Source organism: Onychostruthus taczanowskii, unplaced genomic scaffold (assembly GCF_017590055.1).
Source record: "Onychostruthus taczanowskii isolate IOZ18803 unplaced genomic scaffold, ASM1759005v1 scaffold84, whole genome shotgun sequence".
Classification (NCBI taxonomy): Eukaryota; Metazoa; Chordata; class Aves; order Passeriformes; family Passeridae; genus Onychostruthus; species Onychostruthus taczanowskii.
The window spans coordinates 254,584-269,389 of NW_024506332.1; the positions used below are offsets into that span (position 1 = coordinate 254,584).

Here is a 14,806-nt window from a genome sequence, read left to right on the forward strand (position 1 = left end):
AATCAGAGACTCAATTCGCAGGAATCAGTTCAAGTAAGTCAGTGGCTAAAGTCAAACTTTGCTGCCGAGGGAAGTGGCTGCTCTGCTCGAAAGTCGTTGTCTCTGACCAAAACAGAGGTGCCCCCGAGCTGACATCCTGCCCCTAGGAAAGCTTTTTAGGGTCGCTTGTTTTCTCCTACAGGAAAAGGGACCAGGCTGTGCAAAGAACACTTCCAGACCCTCTGACACGTTACAGCCACTTCCCACCCTGCTGCCTTCCAGCAAGGAGCGGTGACAGGCAGGGAAATGAGTGGAGGAAGGAAATCACAGGCTGCCTTTAGCGCTAACCCCTCTCTGTAAATTAGCGTTGTCCTCGGGGTGTGCAGGAGCGGGGCCACGCCGAAATTCGGGTTGCAGCGGCCGTCGCCCGGTCCCGCCCGGCTGCAGCCCGGCGGTGGCGAGGGACAGTCCGACCGTGCTCTGCCTCTTCTGTTGTTGTTTTGCCATTACTGCTGCACAACCTGGTAATGTCTTTGTCTCTCCCCCCTCACCCCATCCCGTGTGTTTCCTCCACAGCGGAGTAGCTTTGTCCAGAGCCCACTTTGAAAAGCAGCCACCCTCCAACTTGAGGAAATCCAATTTCTTTCACTTTGTTCTGGCTCTCTACGACAGACAGGGGCAGCCCGTGGAAATAGAGAGGACAGCTTTTGTGGACTTTGTAGAAAATGATAAAGTAAGGCTCCTTACTCTTCTTCTTCCTCTTTTTCTCTCCAATTTTGATCTTCTCTCCCCGCTGAGCTGCCAGCTTCTAATACTTGTTGTCCCTAAAAAAATACAGCCGTGGTTTGGTCAGGGCTCAGGTGCTGTGGTAGAGCTGTAACCTTGTGTGCGCTGCTGTAGTTAAAAGGGTTGGAATCCTCTGCTCTGTATTACCAATTTCATTCACTCACTAAAACTAAAATAAATAAAATTCATGGGGGATAAATGCACTTTGCTTTTTTTACCTACCACATCTGCCAGGTTTTATTAGTACCCAAGCAGAAGTGCAATCTGACCTGTAAATATGTCAGATTATCATTGAGTGTGGTTATATGTATTTCCTAAGGCTCCAAAGTCAATGGCAGGACTTGAAAAGCACTTGCTTTTGGATTTTAATTCCATGTCTTGACCACTTTGCATTTTTTCAATTATTTTCTTAGCCACGAACAAGATTTTTTGAACTGTGAGTCATAAATAATTATCTTACCATGTAAGAAACATCCCTGTAACACAACCTTCAGGAAATAAATATAAATTTTGACTCAAAGTAACACTGCTGAAAAGCAATGATCACAGTAAAATTAAAAGCCATTGTGTTTTCCTGGTGTCAATCTGCTTTATATTAAATGATTTGAAATGCACAAATTCTTCTCAATGTATTCCCTTGAAAAAGTTGAGAGCATAATGGCAAATAAGAGAGGGAAATAAGTTCTTGAACTCCTACAGGAAAAGATGTCAGGAGTATTTTGTAGTTTGTCCTGGGTCACTCTGAAGGTTAATACATCCCAATCAGTGGATTCACCTCTTAGAATTTTAATCAACTTTGTTGTCACTTCCATCATGATTATCAGCTCTTGCATTTTAAATGTGCCAAGTGTAAGTTCTGGAAGGATTTTTTTCCCCCCTCTTTTTTTTTCAAATTCCCTTTCAGGAGCAAGGCAACGAGAAGACGAACAACGGCACACACTACAAGCTCCAGCTCCTCTACAGCAACGGTGAGTGCCCTTCCCTGGCACCTCCTGGGGGTAGGGTCTGCCTGTAGGTGCTGTGCTTTCCAAAACACCCCGAAATTCCCTTGCTTGAGGGAACTGCATCCCTCAGTGCAGGGATGGGCCCTGGAGTTTACAGGGGCTTGGGAAACAGAACTACCTGGGGTGCCGAGGGTGTCTGGTGCGGCACTAGCTGGGTTTGTTCTGCTGCTCTGAGGGCAAGATGCCTGTGGAATGTTATTTATCCCTGTTCTCCCTCCATCTAGGTGTCAGGACAGAACAGGATCTCTATGTGAGGCTCATTGATTCTGTCACCAAGCAGGTGAGCAGGGCTGATCTGTGCCATGCTGTCCTGTCCCACCTCATCTTTCCTGTTTGCTCGACATTTCCTTGCATGTTTTTCCTTCTCTGCTTCACTTTGGTCTCCTGCTCAGCTGTATTGCAGACCTATTTTGGAGAGTAATTGAAAATTGTGCTCTTAAGTCTTTTTTCCCTCTGTGGACTGTTGTTTTTTGTCCACTTTGTAGCAACATTTACGTAAAGCTCTTTTCCCTGCACATGAAGGGGAAGGTGTTTATTTGCAGGCGATGGTGAGCAGTGGTAAAATCCCTTCCCCTCACATCTGAATATTCTAAGAAATAAATAACCCCTGATGCTTCTGGCTTACCCCTTCTCTTGATTTTTGTAGCCTATAACTTACGAAGGCCAGAACAAGAACCCCGAGATGTGCAGGGTGTTGCTCACCCACGAAGTCATGTGCAGGTAAGATGACTTTATTAACACATCATTTGTGAGCTTTGCTTCCCAAAATGCTGGAAGAGCCTCTCCAAGGAAATTTTAAGTAGGGAGGGTCTGATTTTGTTGTTTATTTTGTTGGTGGCTCAGAGAGGGTCTTTGTGTAGAAAGACTTTCTCTTTACGTGCGCAATGCTTGCCTGGGTTCAAAACAGATTTTTGGGGGAGGTTTCCTATTTTTTTTTGCTGTTAATTTTTCCTGCAGGAGATTCAGCAACCACAGCTGCACTATTTTTGTTTAAAGTAGGTCTTTGCATGTGTTGTAAATCAAGACTTTTATATGCTTATTGCTCATAAAATTTCTGCTCACCTTATGAGAATGAGCAGTTTAATTTATATATTTTTTACCTGGAAACTGCTGGATGTTCTTAATGCAATTTCCTTTGGTGAAATATTTTAATTTTCTTTATTAAAGTGGCATCATTAATGTTCTTTAATTTTGGGCAGTTCTACCCCACAAGAAAAAAACCCTCAAACCCTTTCTCTACCTGTGAACAATATTTAGGGGCCTTTACTTTTTAATTAAAATAAAAAAAAAAGGACACTATTTTTAGCATTTGAATTTATAAATTAGAGGGTGAAATGATTTGAGGATGTTTTTAATAACTTTTGTATAAGTCTGAACTTACATGTACCTTATGTATGTATGTCATGCTTCCATGGTAACTTATTACTTTTCCTGTTCTCGGGTAATTAAATTTTTTTTCAATACATATAATAATGCAAACAGTCAATGTTCTTGTATTAAAATGTGCTAAAATGTGCATAGAACATTCATAAAACAAGAGGCAAAACCCATTCGTGACCTTTATTACACACAGTTTGTGATTTATTGTATCAGTGGGAGAGGGTTAAGCTGGTGGGCTCAATGTTGCTTCTTTTAATGGCTCAGCTTGCTACTTGATTGTTGGTTTTTTTTGTTTTTTTTTTTTTTTTTTTTTTTTTTTAAATTGAAGTGGCCTTTTTAAGTTAATGTAGCAGCAGGAGAAGCCTATCTGGACAGAATTTTTACCAAGGGGAAGTCTTAGTTTCAGTACTTAATTATGTCAACAATTCCATTACTTTTTAATATAATATGAATCAGGTATTCAGTATGCAACAATTGTATTGTTTCTCTGTTGTGTGTAGCTCTCATTAATTAAATAAATTAGCTTTTGACCAGTACTTTCATATTTATGCCCAAACACAATGTATATCATATATGAGGGATGCATTGGGTGGGTTTTACAAGGGCCTGATGATGTACTGGCAAAGATCAAAGGTGTATAAGGGACTTTCTGGCACATCTAGAACTTATGTATATAATTTTATATATATATATGTATATATGCATGTATGCTGTTGAAAGGCTTCACTATAACCAGTGAAAATTAGAGAAGAAAAATCTCATTTCTTGTGCAATTGGGTTGTGGTTTGTGATAACACAAGAGCAGTGAGCCCATTTCTTGTCTCCACTCTCCCTGCGTGGAGCGCAGTTCTGGTTTGGAAGTTCAAGTATTTCAGCACCTTCTCACCCAAATGGACACGTTTGATTTAAAATTAATTTGGGCTTTCCCCCTGTTTCCTCTCCCTGCCTTTATGGTATCAAATGTTCTGCTCAGCTTTGATATTTCTGAGCTCCAGTGATGCCTGCAAACCTCCTCTGTGCTTGATTTAAGGTAGTGTTGCACAAATCTAAGCTATTATTCTGATTATTCTCAGCTCTGCTGCTTGATAGATTAACCAAGGAAGAATTACAACTCAGGGACGTCCTTCCCATGTAAAACACAGATTAGTGAAGGGAATCAAAAGCACTCTGTAACCTAATGAAGACATTTGATTTTAAATGTCGTGTTTTCCTGAAGTATCTCTGAGCAGGACGCTATGTATTCTGAAGAGGCATTACACACATCACTTTGAATAATGCCAGGGGAATGGCTCCAACTCTAGTTAAACTTGACATTTTATTTTATTTCTTTTAAGTACAATAATCAAATCTTCCTCATTGTGTGCTGCTTAAGTGGCAGCATCAATTTTTAAAGCCTCTAGTTTAGTTTGCATTAGGAACAGTACATAAAATTTTAATGCACTGTACCCACTCTGCTGTCGAAATTGATGCCTACTGCTTCTGAAAAGGAAAACAAGAAGGGTCTGTCTGTCTTTCTGCTCCTCTTCCAATCCTCCCTAGCTGAAGGTAGGGTTTTTTTAGGGGGGATTTTTCTGTACATAACCACACATGAAGATATTTTTTGCCGTGTGGAGACGAGCTCCTCCGAAAGTGCCCGTCTCTCCCTCAGACGGTGACAGATGCCTGCTTAGCAGGAAAGTTGTCTAAATATTGATACGGCTGCACCAATCTGTCATAGCCATTGAAAGTTCAGCTCTCAATAATTAGTGCTTTCAGGGCTTCCAGCGCGAGGCTCGATTTATTCATTTCCAACCTGAATTTTTTTTTTCCATTTGCTTCTTATGGCCTAATACGAACAGCTCCTATTAGGTGTGTTTGTGTGGAATAACACAATCCCGGGGGCTGGAAATCGAGGTAAAACACCTTCCTCTCCTGAAATAACTTCCCCCCCTCCAGTCTTCTTCCTTTTCTTCCAATTATCCACTAAGAGGAAACTCGTTGTTATGCTGCTGCCAGCAACCCCCTACGCCCTCAATGCTCAGAGGGTTAAAAGGTATTATAATTCGAACAGAAGTAGTCTCAGGGTCTACAGCTGGCTAATAACAGAGTTGTATTGAGTGGAGCGAGCCCCACAGCTGTGACTTTCGCCACAAGGCTCAGACTAGACGGGAGCTCTAATCAGCTGGGCCAGGCGGCCACTGGGGCCCGCGTCTTTATCGGCCAGATGGTGTGAATTTAGACACTTTTGTTATGCAATTGCAGGGAGGAGTTGGGCAGAAGAAAACAAAACAAAGGCCACCATGCTGTGAGCTTATTTGAGTTTGAAATTAGAGACAGATTTTTTTTTTTTAATTTTTTTTTTTTTTTAATTTTGGTGTTGGGGTGAGGGGAGGGAAGTTGAGGGATGAATTTTAAAACCATTTTAGTCAAGTACGAGGAGGGGAAAGGATGGAAGTTTGGCTTTGGCATGAGGTTTCTGGGGTGCTCAGTTTGTAGGGCTGGGGTTGTTTCTGGGAACTTTCTGGGTTTGGTTTTAGTTTTTTCTGGACCATTCTTAACCATAAACCATCATTTTCACTAAGTAGATCTCACTACAGGAGAAAGTATAGCAACAAAAGATGTAGAAAATAATCTTAAGCCTTGTTATTCTTGTCTTAAGCAAATGAGCATCTTGTAAAATGTGTTCCCAGCCCAACACTGTAGCAGAAATGTAAATGTTGGTGAAGTCATGCCAATAATTTGCTTGAAGAGAACATTGAAGGCTTGATCCTGGACCACCAGAGTTTGGGGGTTTTGGCTTGGACTGAAATTGGAACCAGTCAATTCTGTTACAGACAGCACTTGTGAAACCAACCAAGTGGAATTGTTACTGCTTGGATAAGGGTGAAACCCTTGGAAATGGAGATTTAAAGATTTAAGAGGCATTTTTGCTATAATGTTAGGCTGAAACATCCTCAGTCCCACTCTGCTTTATGTGCAAAGAGTAATTCCTTCACTGGAAGTGGCTCTTCTCCCTCAAGATTTTTTTTTTTCATATATTTGGGCTCAGAAAGTACCATGGTCAAAGGGGAAAAAGTCTATCACTTACAAAGATCTTTCCCCAACTGCGATAGGAATGTAGATATCAGTAAAATATTTGGAGAACTTTGGCTGCAAACCACAGTTTTAGAGTAAAATATTTGAATATTACAAATATAAGGTTCAGAACTGCAATAATAGTGGAAATAGAAATAAAACAAGATGCACTTGTTTCTGAACCCAGCCACATTGTGCTTAATCTCACAGAATTCATCCTAAAATGCTCTGCCAAGAAGTGGCACCATCCCTGGAATCACTACAGAATTTTTTTTTTCTTTATTATAAGGGCCTGTAAGGCAGCAAAGATTTTATTCCAAATGTTATTTTCCATGTGTTGCTATATTGGACATGTCAAAGTGCATCCCAAACTGATGTTCCTTTGAGAAGATTTTCTGCTTTTTTGGGGGCTGGCTTTACCATAATTTTCTCCTTTAGGAAGCATCTCCCATCTTGGCTCCTGGTATAAAAATACTCCATGCTTTCTAAACACTGATTAGGCAGTGAAATCCATAAAAGATGCACTTAAAATAAAGTTGGGAGAGGGAGGGAGGGCGATGTTCTGCGCTGGTGTGAATTACCAGAGCTGCACTGAAGTCAGTGGAGCCATGACAATTTACAGCAGCTACAGGGGCTGCCCCAGGGATTTTTAAATATTTAGTGTATCCTTTTATTTTAAAAGGAGTAGCATCGATGAATAAGTGCAGGTTTGAGGCAAGGGGAATGTAGGAATGTTGAAACAGTTAGAGCTGTTATTCAAATAGATCTGCTCCTTCCAGCTCATCTGGCTGGGCAATTCCAGAGCAGGAACTTCCCGGAAAATGAAGGAAATGTTGGGATTTTTCATAGCTGAAAGAGTTTTTTTTTTTTTTTTTGGTTTTTTTTGTTTTTTTTGTTTTTTTGTTTTTTTTTTTTGTCTAAATGCTCATTTTAGGCATTTCTAATTAAATATTAGGCTTATCAAGAAAAAAAATCCCTGCTTTGATATTTTATTCTGCCTTTAATGAATTCAAGTATTTTATTTTTTTCTTCTTTTAATATTTATTTATTTACTTTTTAAAAAAGAAATTTCTTTATTTTATTCTACTTGGAATTGCTCCCCAGTTGGAAAGCTCTGATACTCAGAGTGCTTGAGAACTTTGCAGATGTATTCAGCACCCCTGTACAAAGACCCACCGCAATTTCTTCATCCCATATGTGTAAATTTGAACAGAAACCTCTGCAAAATATGGAAAATATCTTCTAGAAAGGAGTCTGATGTGGTGACTTTGAGGGATGTGGGACTTCTGATAGAGACTTTTGAAACTTTGGGTGCCTCCGTCCTCCTGTCCCACGTTGGCTTTGACTGGAACAAAAACCTGAGCGTGAAAACAGTTTAAATCTTCTCTGTTGCTTCAGAGTATTAAAAGTGAGGATTTCAGAGCAAGGACTGTTTTTAAAATCTGTTTAACTCCTGGTACTCAGCTACTGTGTGTGCAGGAGCATCACCCACGGCAGTGATTATTTCAATGGAAATAATGAACAGTCTCTTGATTTTTAAATTTTTATTCTTATTTATTATAATTAATATTATTGTTGAATGTGTATAAATTCATACTTAATCTTATGGGTTTATCACTGAAACAGTTGCAATGGGATTGCAAAAGTGAACCTGAAAAACATCTCTTCAGATCCTTTGTAGGATCTAAACTGACTTTTCATGGAGCACTGAAGTTTTCAGTCACCATATAAAACTTAGATATTTAATAATAAAAAAATACAGTAATATAAAAAAATATTACTGGAATATACCAAAACATTAGTTTGCTTATAGTCAGTTCTAACACCTTTTGATGGACTTTTAACCCCACATAACCCATTTGGTGCTGCCTGTAATGACATTATGACATCTGTTAATCACTTATTAGACCTTTATAAATATCACCTCAGTCTCAAGTGTGGCCATATTGCTGTTCATTTTTGGCTGGGTAATTCAGAATAGATTACAGGGAGCTAAGTGCCAAACTCCAACTGGAACCAGCCAGGACTTAGGCACCCAATTCCCTTAATTTTCCCTTCTGGAAAGCAGAATTTTTACTCTTCCAAGCATACATCGAGTGCTGAAGATTTTCTGATAGACTTTGAACTGGTTTTTTGCTCTCAACTGCCCAGTGGTTCTCTAATTTTGATTTTCTTTCCCTCTCCAGTCGGTGCTGTGAGAAGAAAAGTTGTGGCAACAGAAATGAGACTCCATCTGACCCTGTGATCATTGACAGGTAGGAGATGAATTCTCATTTTCCTGCAAAGCATCCCAGAATTGATGCTTTTCACTTTGAATCATCAGAGATTGTTTCTCACTGGTTATCTGTTGATGCCTGCCATTTGGGGACCTTGACAAAATTTATGTTTATTTAAAAAATGAAGTTCTGTTTTTATTGTGACCATATATTCCATGTGTGCTCCTGGAACATTCTCTTCTCACCAGGGATGGGATCCAACTGGATTACTGAGACAGATAAAGCTTTGAGCCTGGTAGCTTCAGTAATGTTCTTTAACAAAAGAGCAATATTTTTGTAGAAATGTGGGGAGAGGAGGAGTAAAAAGGCAAAAAAGGCAAAAAATGAAATCTGTCAGGTTTGGGATTGTGAGCAATTTTATGCAGAACAGCTTGGTGTATTACTCGGTTTCAGTTCCAGGTTTAGGATCTTTTGCTAGTTTTTAGGTCAGCAACATAAATGGGGAGAACAGCAGTTTATTAAACCATGAAGTGGCACTGTAGAAATTGTGTGTATTGGGGGGAGCTTAGAAAATATAAGCTTCCCTGTGGAGCTCGCTGACATGGAAGGGTTTGGAATCTGGAGTTCAGCAAGGCTCAGACAGGGCAAATAAAACCAGGCAGAGCTGCTTCAGAAAGGAGCACACATACAAGGGCTCCAGAAGGGGAACAGTAAATAAGGAAAATCCAGGATGAAAACTTTTCCCCCAGATTATTCTGTAGTAACTGTTAAAGGGTTCCTTTTCCCTGAAGCAGATGCTACAAGAGAGCTGATGCTGGAGTGGATTGATTTTGGAGCCAGTTTTTATGCCTGTCTGTGTCTGGCCTGCTCCATCTCCTTTTTAATAAGCTTTATTTCTCATAGTATTTCTTGTGGACTTGTTTTGGCAGTCAGAGCATTAAAGCTGGTTTGAATAAAGATCTGCAATATTTTGCTATTTTTTTTTTTAATCACAGAGTTAATCTAAATAATTTTGGAACTCTGATGAGGTGATGGGTTCTCCTCCCTTTACTCCATGGTTTTCCCTTTTAATCCTGTGCTCACAAGCTGTGCTTGGGGCCAGAGCAGTGAAATGGGCTCTTTGGGGAGCAGAAGTCCTGGATGTGCCATCTTGACCTTTCCTATGAAATTTTGAGCTTATTTTTGGCCGTGTTGATGCTTGGTATGAATGTGCATTTGGGAACTTTCCAGCCCGAAGTCTGAATTTTCTGGGAAGCAGCTCGGGGTGGAAGGCCCTGGATTTGCCCCTGGATTGAGACCTTGACAGGGACAGTTCCTGCCCCAGCTGAATTTGTAATCCAGAGCCAGCTGCTTATCCTCATGCAAAATGAAGATTCTGATGCTTCCTGGGGGGCTTTGGGATCTGCTGGTGTCAAATGAAATGGAAACCATGAGAGAGGACAGGGTTTTTCTTTCTAACAACTGTGTGTAAAATGTGCATCACAAATCACCTGTTGTGCTCAGTGAGTCCCAACCTTTTCTATTTTGCTCTAAGACCTCTCCTAACTTAGTCTAGACCTCTCCTAATTTGTTCTGAGCCCAGAGCCTTGTTCCTGCCTGCCCTTCTAACAGCAATAGAAATTCTCTTGGCATGGAAGCATCCTCCAGGCTCAGTCTGGCAGTTCCTGTTTGTGTGCTGGTTCTTCCCTTTCTGTGTGTGTGTGTCTATTCCAGGTGAACTCTGGAGCTCAGTGAAGGCAGATGAGGGAAACAAATCAGGGTGTAGCCTGATAAAACTGCTCCATTCAGTGTTAAAGGCAGTCACTAAATCAGATTTAGGTAGCAGAGAGAAGAATTTATCCCTGCTCTGCCCTGCTGTCTGGAGGAGGCTTGGCTTGGTGAAAGAAGCAAAACTCAAAGCTAAATATTTTTCTTTTTTCTATCACTAACTGGTGGTGCAGCATCAAGAGAGTGACTCCTCCTTCTGGCAGAGTTATTTCTGCACAGTTATTTCTGTTCTGCCTCTTCGCCCAGTGGAACAGGGCCTGAGGAGTGAGGGGTAATCCTGTGTGCTACATCTCCATCAACACGTGCAATGCAAATAAAGTAACAGAGTTGTGCTATGCACAGAAAAATCCTTGGCTTGTCTGTCATCCCCACACACCTCCACAGCACCAAAGTACAGCAGCTCAGGAGCTGAACAGCACACTCCACTCCCCTAAAATGCACCCTGTGGGGTAATTTTTAATTGTCTTTCAAACCAGGAGAGTCCTGTGTGCTCTGGAGTAGCTGGGCAGCAGTGCTTTGATTTATTTAGGGGTCTTTATCTGGCTTTTTTAAAGGAAAACACCTCTGCTTAGGGACTCGGCAGCAGGCGGAATGTGATGTCTGAAGTGCACCTTGCATCCTTGTGAATCAATAAATATGGTGATATTTTCAGCTCAGTGATGCCTTCATGGTGGGTTGCTGTTCATTTAAAATGAACTACAGGTTTTCTTTAAATAGTGATTGAAATACAGGTGTTTTTCCCTGGTGTGAAATGATAGGTAAATGTACAAATCTGCCATGTACCAACCCAGCTGTAACATTGTCTCATGTCTCTGGAGAAGGGAGAAAAGGAAAACGGAGAGAGGAGAATTGCAAAAACACCTTTGTGTTATACAGAGCTCTCTGCCTAAGCAGGGTGGGCAAAGTGAAACAGAATTTCCATGGAATAAAATTCCAGAATCTTTGAGATTGGAAAGGTCCCCAAGGTCATTGAGTTCAATTGTAACACCATCGTCAATATAGTGATTTCCCCTTTATTTATTTCTCTCCCCACTTTTTTACCTGCTGTGTGCTGGAGGGAGACACAATTCACTGGTGTTCACCAAATCCTGGGGAATTGTATCCCTGTTTAAAAAGGAAGAAACATTTCAGTGGGAAAAAAAAAAAAAAAAAATCTCAGCCCCTTTGTTGTTGTTGTTGGGCTTTTTCTTCTCCTTGAAAGAATTCCAAAAGTTTTGATGCTGAATAAAACATTTTTGTAGTGACCTTTGCTCTGGTGACTGGATTTAGATCCGAAGGCCTTTGCAGTTATTTTTCCACTCCCTCTTGGAAATGAGAACGTTTCCATATGAAAGAGAACTTCTCCACTGAAATGTAGTGTGTGCCCTCTCCTGCTGGCAGAGATCTGCAGGATACATTGGAATATTTTGGTTCCTGTGATGTTCTGAGTCAGAATTCAGAGCTCACTCTGGACAGAATTGGATTTCAGAGTGATGCTTCTGATTTAACAGGGATGGCACGGCTCAGATCATGCAGTGCTGCTATTACAGGAGTCCAAAACTGGGAATTCCACTGGAGCACGGGGCTGGAAGGACCTGGGATTGCATTTCTAATCCAGAAGCACTTGCACTCCAAGGCTTTGGACAACACGAGCCATAATCAGTTCTCAAAATGTCACAGCAAGCTTTAACTTTGTGTGCACAAGCGGAATTAGTGAGAGCTAAGCTGGTTCTGGTGTGTTCCTGTGGTGGATCCCAGCTCTGGTGGATTCATCCTGGATTTCTGCTTGCCTTTTGAAGTTGGTAACTGTGGAATTGGTTGGTTTAAGAGACATCAAAACTGTAAATATTACCTTTTTTTCCCCTTCTCTCATGGCTGAAGTGGTGGTTCTTGATGTTCCTGGTAGTTCCTTGAAATTTGAGATGAACTTTGTGTTTCCTTTATGGAAAGCACAGACAGATATGAGGTGCTGGGGGACTTTTGGATGGAAGGGTGGAAGCTCCTTCCTTTGAAGATGGCACTTCCAACTGAAAACTGTATTTTGTTACACCTCTGCTAGAATTACTCAGTTTGTTGCCTTTCCTACCCTGCTTATGCAAATAAAAAGAACCCTGGTATTAGGATTAAGAGGTCATGGAAGATGCAAATTAATTTAATTAATCACTTTACTGCAGATTTTCTCTCTCATTGTAGGTGAGTTGTGTAATTTTGGATATAAATTCATCCAATGGCAATGACCTTTTGATTTTTTAGCTTTCTTTGTGTTCTTGAAGATTCAAGCTCTTTAGAGGAGGTTATTTTGTGCACTTGTTACTCTTAATGCTTTACTGAGTTTACTGAAGCTCTGGTTTAATTGAAGCCTCTATGGTACAGGGGAGAGCTGGTGTGACTTTTTTAGTTGAAAATGTTGCTTGTTTGGTTTTTTTAACCTTTCCCCTCCCTCCTTTTCTAATAGAGAGAACCAGTCAAAAGAAATTTACATGTAATTCAAATGAAACCTCTTAAACAGTCAAAAGAAATTTTTATGTCATTCAAATGAACATCTTAATTCAATTAAAAATGCAGCGTCACTAGGGTGGGACAGAATTTTTCGTTCCTACAAGGGAAACTCCTCGGAGCAGCACAAAATCCTGGGAGCACAAACCCTGTGCTGTTTGTAGCTGCTGCCTCCACAGACCTCTGCTCCCTTTGGGCTCATGGAGGGAGGTCTTTTAGCTCGGGTTCTTTCAGAATCCAAGACATTGCATCCAATCCCTTCTACTTTTAACTGTAACTCCTTTTCCTAAACTGTTCCTAATTGTCCTGGTGTGTGTTGCGTGTTTTATTAATTTATTTATTGTGATTATTGCTGGGGAGGGAATGGAGGGGATTGGAGTGGATTGTTGGGATGGAGACCAATGTCCAGTGTCTCCAGCTGAGCCCTGGCACACTGCTTTGCTGGGTGGTGAAGGGCAGCATGGATCCGCTGCTGCATGCTGCAAGAGAAAAAATGAGGCTTTTATAGTTGTTATTTAACAAAAAGCCAAGGCCTGAGCACAGCTGGCAACTTGTGAGCCTCTCTGGGAAGGAGCAGAAGAGGCTGGATTACACCCCTGTGCCATGGGGGTTCATCCCTTCCCGTGGAATTGAGGTGCAGCCATGGAGGTTTCCATCCCTGCTGGTGCCCTGCCCTCCCTGCTGCAGGGACAGAGGGCTGAGCTCTCCCACAGGCCCTGAAAACCACTTTGGGGTTAATAGAGATGGGCTTTGCATCTTCTGTGTGTGTCTGTGTGTGTGTCCCTCCCTCCGTGCCCACTCCCCTCTCCCTAAAAACCATAAAAGAGCACATAGATGAATTTTCATTTTGAAGGATCTAACTTCAAATAAGTGCAGGCTTCTGACTGGTTTTTTTTTCTTTCTTTTCTTTTTTTCTTCCTTTTCTCTTAATCTCAGCCATCTGAAAAGGACTTTATCTCTTACACCTCCCTTTGGGGTGATTCCAAAACCCACTGGGTAACACAAGGATGTTTCCTCATGCTCAGAGGCAGAACACCAAGACTGGAGAGGCCTGGGTTAAATTCCCACTGACAGTGGGTTGCCCTGTCACCTTAAGTGACATAAATCCGTGCCTCAGTTTCCCCCTTCATACAAAGCATTAACAACCACCTGGCTGTGGAGAGTGGTTTCAGATCCCTGAATAGGAGTTTTTGGGGTTTATTTTTCACATTCCTGGTGCCAGGAGGATTCAATCTGCATGGCAGACTTTGATTGCTTCTGTTCTGCCCTGTTCTCTGTGCCCCTTGCGAGTCTGCCAGGGCAAAATGAATGTCTGGGATCTGTTGCTGCTGTGGGGTGAAACCAGGAGCTCTTCCCAGCTCCCTGTGTGCCCCAGTCCCCCCTTCCAAGCCCCCAAAACCTACAATGATCTCTCCCCTTGTCCTAGGGAGCCAAAGTCCTTTGTTCACTGCTAAACCCCGCTCTCCTGCAAAGAGCTGCTGTTGTGCCATCTGTCTCTTTATGAATTTTTTAGTAGACTGGATGTTTGTGGGGAGTCAGTAACTTAAAATTGCACTATCCCAGCCATTTGACAAGTGGTTCTCTTAGTGCCTAATTTGTTTGTTTCTTTTTATTTTCCCCTCTCTTTCAGACAAAAAGAAAATTCTTTACTAGTTTGCTGTCCAAAACATCTTGAAATCTTTGATGTGTGCAAACACTTAAAGCTTGTAAACAGACTAGACTGGAGAGTAGCTTGTGTCATTTAATCTTTTTCATTTAATGTTGACAGACAACAGATTTTCCAGCAAGCTGGTGAGTCAGAAGCAGCTTAAATATCTTTTTGAGTGTGCTGGAAAAATGAAGAATTGACTGGTTGGGTCTGTGGAAGTCCTGGGTTCTGCTCCTTTCTCCCCATCACAGTCCCTGTATTTTTGTAGCCATTCACAGGGTCTGTGTTTAACTATAAACTGCGTATGTGATTTTCTGACTTTCCCTGATAACACAGAGACACAGTTGCTGAGGAGTGATGTGTGGAAATACTCAGGTGATGTGCAATTTGTGAAGTTTCTCTCCCCAGGACTGTTGGTCGCTGCTGCCTGGGCTGGAGGTGCTGTTGTTTCTGGAATGGAGCAAGAAATGAGATGGGTTTAAATCACTGCTGGTTTC

General features: G+C 41.5%; 1 protein-coding gene across 3 annotated transcripts in view; it reads left to right on the plus strand.

The window, feature by feature from the left end:
* EBF2 (EBF transcription factor 2) overlaps positions 1 to 14,806 on the plus strand; it is a 121,545-nt gene that overhangs the window by 2,315 nt on the left and 104,424 nt on the right. For all 3 annotated transcript variants that reach the window (XM_041424869.1, XM_041424868.1, XM_041424867.1), the window contains exons 2-6: positions 556 to 712; positions 1,670 to 1,733; positions 1,994 to 2,049; positions 2,416 to 2,489; positions 8,390 to 8,458. In XM_041424869.1, coding sequence (XP_041280803.1) covers positions 556 to 712; positions 1,670 to 1,733; positions 1,994 to 2,049; positions 2,416 to 2,489; positions 8,390 to 8,458 — 420 coding nt within the window. The remainder of the gene's footprint in view (positions 1 to 555; positions 713 to 1,669; positions 1,734 to 1,993; positions 2,050 to 2,415; positions 2,490 to 8,389; positions 8,459 to 14,806) is intronic.